Here is a 6,105-nt window from a genome sequence, read left to right as displayed (position 1 = left end):
CTTTCTTTCTTTCTTTCTTTCTTTCTTTCTTTCTTTCTTTCTTTCTTTCTTTCTTTCTTTCTTCTTTCTTTTTTCTTTCTTTCTTTCTTTCTCATTCTTTTTCTCTCTTTCTAATGTACTCTTACAAAATGCAATAAGTTTTAGATGAGATCCAATAATAATAATAACAAAAGTAATAATATTTAATAATAATAATAAGATTGTAAGCTGGTGATAATGATAAAAGTTAACTTCAACTGCATACTAACTATATTTCATAACCTTTGCTTGACTAACTCATTTGATCCCCAGAGCCATCTATGGAGAAAAATACTATTATTAACTCCATTTTGAAGACGTGGACATTGAGTTATGGAAACATTTGGTAGTTAATTGATATTCTAAAATATGTAAATGATTAGAACCTGTGAAGTTTGAGTATTGAGCCCTTATTCTTAACAACTGTATATGCAGCCTTCCAGAAATTAGCTCATGACCATGGTACAGAAGAATACGGGTTAAATAAGAGGAGTCATTAGTGATCCGTTGTCAAGCAAAGCATTTTTCTTAACTACATGGGGTAGAACTGTCCATTTATGGCGTTAACTTTTAGAAGAGACAAGATTATTGCAGGACATCTCTTTGCAACATCCAAGTAAATTAACAGTGAGAATATTTTTCTTTAGTCTAGTGGGAGCCTAGAATTTTTTTTTTTAATTACAGCTTTGGAAAATTAGAAGGAAAAGTAACATTTGATTTTCATCTACTATGTGCCAAGCACTCTCTTAAGTATCTTCACATTTTTTATCTCATTCTGTTCTCACAACAGTCCTGCAAAGTAGGTTCTATTGGCTCTGGTTTTATGTCAGAAGGTACAGAGGCACTGAGAGATAACAATTTTCCTAAGTCACACACTAATAAATACGTTTCAATAGTACTTAGTAAGATGGTGATTCATAACTCATGGAGTCATAGTCTTGACAATTCCATCTCAAAATGTTTAACTCTTATTCACCAGTATCTCATTATATTCTTAACAATGTTTTCCTTAAAATGTAAGCACAAATCAGACTTGCATTTCTATCTTGTCACCCACTTGTGTTATCATTTTAAAAGTGCTTTATCTTCATTTACTCCTGTTTCTTAAATTTTTAATTTTGCTCATCTGCCCTTCAGCTGTTGAAACAATTAATGATCTATGAAACCAACAGGGTAAATGTAGCTACGGTGTCCACCATTTTAGGTTACCACTGCTAAATTTAAGAATCATTTGAACTTAATAGTTACAATTCAATTGCTATGTAAGTATGGGTTTGCATACATTTTGCTTTTCTAAATCATGGGATCACTGTTGCATCATTTAATAACACTGGGGCAAGTGGATTTAGAATGCAAATATATATGTGGTAGCAAAAAAGGAAGATAAAGAGTCATTCATGACTTAAAAGTCTAGAAGGTGACCTCCATTATTTTCTTTAAGGGTCATTTACTGGAAAATTTAGCTTTCTTTGATCTGTGTTTACCCTAAAGGATTTTTAACCTTTGGAAAAAATTGGGAAAGAGTTTCATAACTCTTTTTTAATGAGTTACAAGGAATCTGCTGCCTCATTAGATAAAAGGATTTTGTCTCAGAAGGCACTGGAATTTCTCTGAATTATCTGATGGCTAGAAAGCTTATTCCTTGCGTCTTAAGCTTGCCCTGGATACAGAGTCCAAACTCTACATAAAGACTACTAATAGAGTGACCTAGATTCTTTGACATAATGTATTAGTTTCCTGTGGCTACTATAACATATTACCACAAACTTGGTGGCTTAACACAATAGAAATACATTTTCTTGCAATTTTGGAGGCCAGAAGTTCAAAATCAGTTTCACTGAACTGAAGTCAAGATGTCAAGAGGGCTGATGCCTTCTGGAATCTCTAGTGGAAAATTCATTCCTTACCTCTTACAGTTTCTCAAGGTTGCTGGCATTCCTTCACTTATGTCAGCATAGCTCCAATCTGTGCCTCTGTCATCATATTGCTTTCTCCCCCTGATTGACTGCCTCCTTCTTAAAAGAACTCCCATGACTACAGCAGGCTCACCCAGAAACCAATCTCAAAATCCTTAACTTAGTCATGTCTGCAAAGTCCCTTTTGCCACATAGGGTAACACTCACAGGATCCAAGGATTAGGAAGTGGGCATCTTGGGTGGGTGGGCAGGATTCTACTTAGCTTTTCATATACACACACACAAAAATGTTACACATAGGGAAATTAATGGAAGGAAAGATCTTTTTAGAAATTCAGTGAAAACAGAGTCATCCATATGCTTCTCCAAAGCCTTCAGAGGACAGTGGCACCCAAATGACAATGGTTTTTACTTTCTGCTAAAACTTACCATTGTGATGAATTTATTTGCTCTGTTATCGATGCTATCAGCTCTGTGTCTTGCCAAGACTCAGACTAAAATAAAAGACAATTTTGTAGAAGTATCATTTACAGAACATGATGGGTGAATGGGCTGTGACGGTTACCTATGACAGCGATGGGTAAGTAAGAAGGTAAAATACAAAAGCAAATGAGAGGAGTTGATCCAACATGGATGGACCTAGATAGTATTTTGCTAAGTGAAATAAGTCAGACAAAGAAAGACAAATACCATATGATTTACTTATACATGGAATCTGAAAAACAAAACAAAAGAATGAATAAACAAACAAAAACAGACTCATAAATACAAAGAACAAACTTGTGGTTACCAGAGGAGAAGGGCCTGGGGGGGATGAGTGAAGTAAGTGAAGGGAATTAGGAGGTACAAACTTCCAGTTGTAAAATAAATAAGTCACAGGGATGAAAAGTAAAACATAGGGAATATAGACAATAATAATGTAATAACCTTATATGATGACAGGTAATAGCCAATGTACAGCATTGTCGAATCACTATATTGCACTCCTAGAACTAATATAACAGTGTATGTCAACTGTACTTCAATTTAAAAAAATGAGAAGCGTTGCGCTAATGCAACCTTTGCAAATCTCAACATTTGATTGTTTAGAATATGTGGTACCAAATAAATTTAAATATGTTGTAAAGTATCTTGCTGTGAATATTGGTTATGCTATGTGATGTTCTACACAGTTTTGTTGGATTTACATTAGTGTGAATGATATTAATTTAAAATACCATTGAATGCTAAGTTGGAAGGGGAGTATGTGGGCTTAACAGCTGACTGGCTTATTCTGTTTTCCCTCCCTCAAATCTACCTCAAGGAAGCCTAAAAATAACACTAGAGGTACCATAGACAAATGCAGAAATAAAGCTCCATCAACATCTGAACTCTTCTATATATCATTAGGATTTAGTAACTCTGTAGAAAGTTGACCATCAACTGCCTTATATATTTTATTTCTTCTTCTGTCTGCCTCAGGACTGAACATTCCTGCACAAAATCCCAGGACACTCTGGAGCCAATTTGCTGAAAATATGGCTCCCTCATCCTGACCCTTTTCACTTGAGAGACACTTCACAAGACAGCAAAACGCGTTTAATAAAGAGTTGCTTACAGAATAAACCCATCACCTTACAGAATAAATACTAAGAGAAGCATGGAGAAAACTCAGATTGAGAAAAATGTTTGGAGAATGACTGTAGGTTTAAGTTGGTATGCATTTTAAAATTTTAGCTGAGAAGCAGAGAACAGGAAGAGAAATCTAATTGTCTTCTGTAAGGGCAGTGTCTTTTAAAAACTATCTTCATAGCTTATCTTACCTGAATAAGTTGGTACTGTCCTCTGTCTGAACTCATCACTGTTAATAAATGCATTCCCATTTCCAATTTAGTGTAGTCTGTAAGTTTGAATTATAGTTTATATTTTCAAGAACAAAATGTCAATTCTTCAGTTTGAATTAAAATTTTAAAAAATTTCCATCAGCTTTCACCATACGGAGCGAAAAGTGTTATTTAAGATGTACAGTATGATGTAATGTATGGTGATTAACATAACATAATAAAATAAAAAATGTAAAAAAAAAGAAAAAAGATGTACAGTACCTATAGGAACTGTATGTTATTCAAATAAATTTTTAAACATAGTTATTCTCTTTTGTGGGTATAGACAAAGAATAACTCTTCAACACAGGAATGAAATAAAGTCTGTGTGCAAAAAAAAGCAAATCAAGAATAAATAAAACTTATGTTGGGAGAAATGTAGAAAAATGTTATACAGCTGGCAGGAATTGGGCTTTACAGATGAGACAATGGAATATATGATGTATAATCTCAGTCAATTAGGAAGGCATAATCTTGAGAAACTGGCCTTCTTTGATATTACATATTGCAGAAACTCTTTAAGAAAGAAATCTCATAAAAGTCTTGGTTACTTAGCAACCACTGACCCGTGAGTACAAGTTAGGTCACTAAATCTCATGTGGATTACTGTGAGTCTTACAGGGGGAATTTTCCAAATATGTCAGATGAGAAGTCATCACCAATACATGGCCTAGCACAGTTAAGAGCACAGTACATATTTTGGGGGAACAATTCTTTCTTTTAATAGTTCAATGCTTTACTCCCTCTTTTAAACAACAGTATTGAGACAGCCAAACTATTTGACTTAGTTCATAATATAGGATTAAGTCCTGCAGTGTTTTGCAGTAGTCAAAGGAATGGAAAAGTACAGGTTCGTTGTTTTGCTTGAATCCTTGTTAACTCTTTAATTACTATACTGCAGAAGCCCATAGACACGTGAACTCTTGTTAACCACCGATTGGCAGATGAGAGTTTGCTTATTAACATTAAAATTACTATTCACTGAAGCTCTGGTCTACAGATAATGGGTGATGGGTGATGCTCAAAATGGCGATTAGAGATTCTTTGAAGAATCAAAATAAACTTATTTTTGTAGGAGTATGAAGACGTCAGCAGCTGTAGCTAAACAACGCACTAATAAGACGCTGTCGTGTTGTTGTCCCAGGCGATGAGAAGGAAGAGAGTCTGGAGAGGCTGCAGACTATCCCCAGGAAAGATATAAAAAGTCCGTAAACCATAGTATCACCATACCTCCACGGCCATCACTGAACATGCAGTCAGGCTCCATGTCTCTTCTGGGCTGTTCTGGGGATTACAGTGGCACATCCTACAGAACTCACTGTTACATCCCAGTGACTCCTTCCGTTGCTCTTTGCTCTAGCGATGTAAGCCCTACCTTTGGGCTCTGCTTACCCAGTAGCTACCAAGGAAATCTCTGTCTCCTGGGTAACTGCCAAGGAAACTATGGTGAAGCACCAAGCTGCGGATCTCCTAGCTGTGAGCTCAAGACCTGCACCACAAGTTGCGACCCATCAAACTCTTGTGTGCCCTGCTACTCACCAACAGTGGGCCAAGTCTGCAGTGCTTGTGAAACTACCAACATTGGACCCAATCCCAGCTTCAGCCCACGTACTCAGACCAAGGGGTATGTATCTTACTGCTACACACCCAGCCAAAATCCAACTAAAGCCTGCCAGACCTTTAGCAATGGTTTCAAATGCTTTGGGCAACTTAATTGCTTGTCCAATAGTTTCCAACCCCTAAACCACTGTAGACTGGGTAGTTTGGGGTATAGAGACTACCAAAATCTTGCCTTCATGCCCAGTAGCTTCTCACCATCATGTCATATTGCCAGAAGCTGCCAATTCCAAGACTATTTAGTGAGAAATTGCCAATATCCACGTTATGGACCTACGAGCTGCCAACCGCTGAGATATTTTTCTAGAAACTTCCAGTCTCTGAGCTGCATTCCAAGTACCTTTCCTCCTCTGAGGTATTTATGCAGTGGTTGTAGACCTCTGAATTGCTATTGAGCAATTTATTGCATTTATAGCTACTGGAAATTGTCCCAGGGCAGATTCTACAAAGTAGTCATCTTCTCTAATATTCGTCTCAATTACTTCATGTGTCTTAAGAATCTTGTTATATTAACCTCAAATACAACTCCAGGACTTATTAACCACAACCATGATCATTTGCTAGTTTCTTTTCTTTTTTTTCTTTGTCGCTCTGTTAACGTCCTTTGTGTTGAGGGCTTATCCTGAAGGTAGTATTGTTTCTGCAATTCACCACAATGGATACACTGAAGAGATCCCACATCAAATACAACC

General features: G+C 36.4%; 1 protein-coding gene across 1 annotated transcript; it reads left to right on the top strand.

Annotated features, from left to right (window-relative positions):
• The first annotated feature begins 5,046 nt into the window (after positions 1–5,046).
• Positions 5,047–5,808, top strand: LOC118018881 (keratin-associated protein 24-1). The gene has a single exon (XM_035017682.1). It carries the CDS (start codon positions 5,047–5,049, stop codon positions 5,806–5,808), a length of 762 nt encoding a protein of 253 aa, XP_034873573.1.
• The last annotated feature ends 297 nt before the right edge of the window (positions 5,809–6,105 follow it).

Source organism: Mirounga leonina, unplaced genomic scaffold, assembly GCF_011800145.1.
Source record: "Mirounga leonina isolate KUSES-001 unplaced genomic scaffold, KU_Mleo_1.0 Mir_172, whole genome shotgun sequence".
Taxonomy (NCBI): domain Eukaryota; kingdom Metazoa; phylum Chordata; class Mammalia; order Carnivora; family Phocidae; genus Mirounga; species Mirounga leonina.
This window is presented reverse-complemented; position numbering and strand designations above follow the sequence as displayed.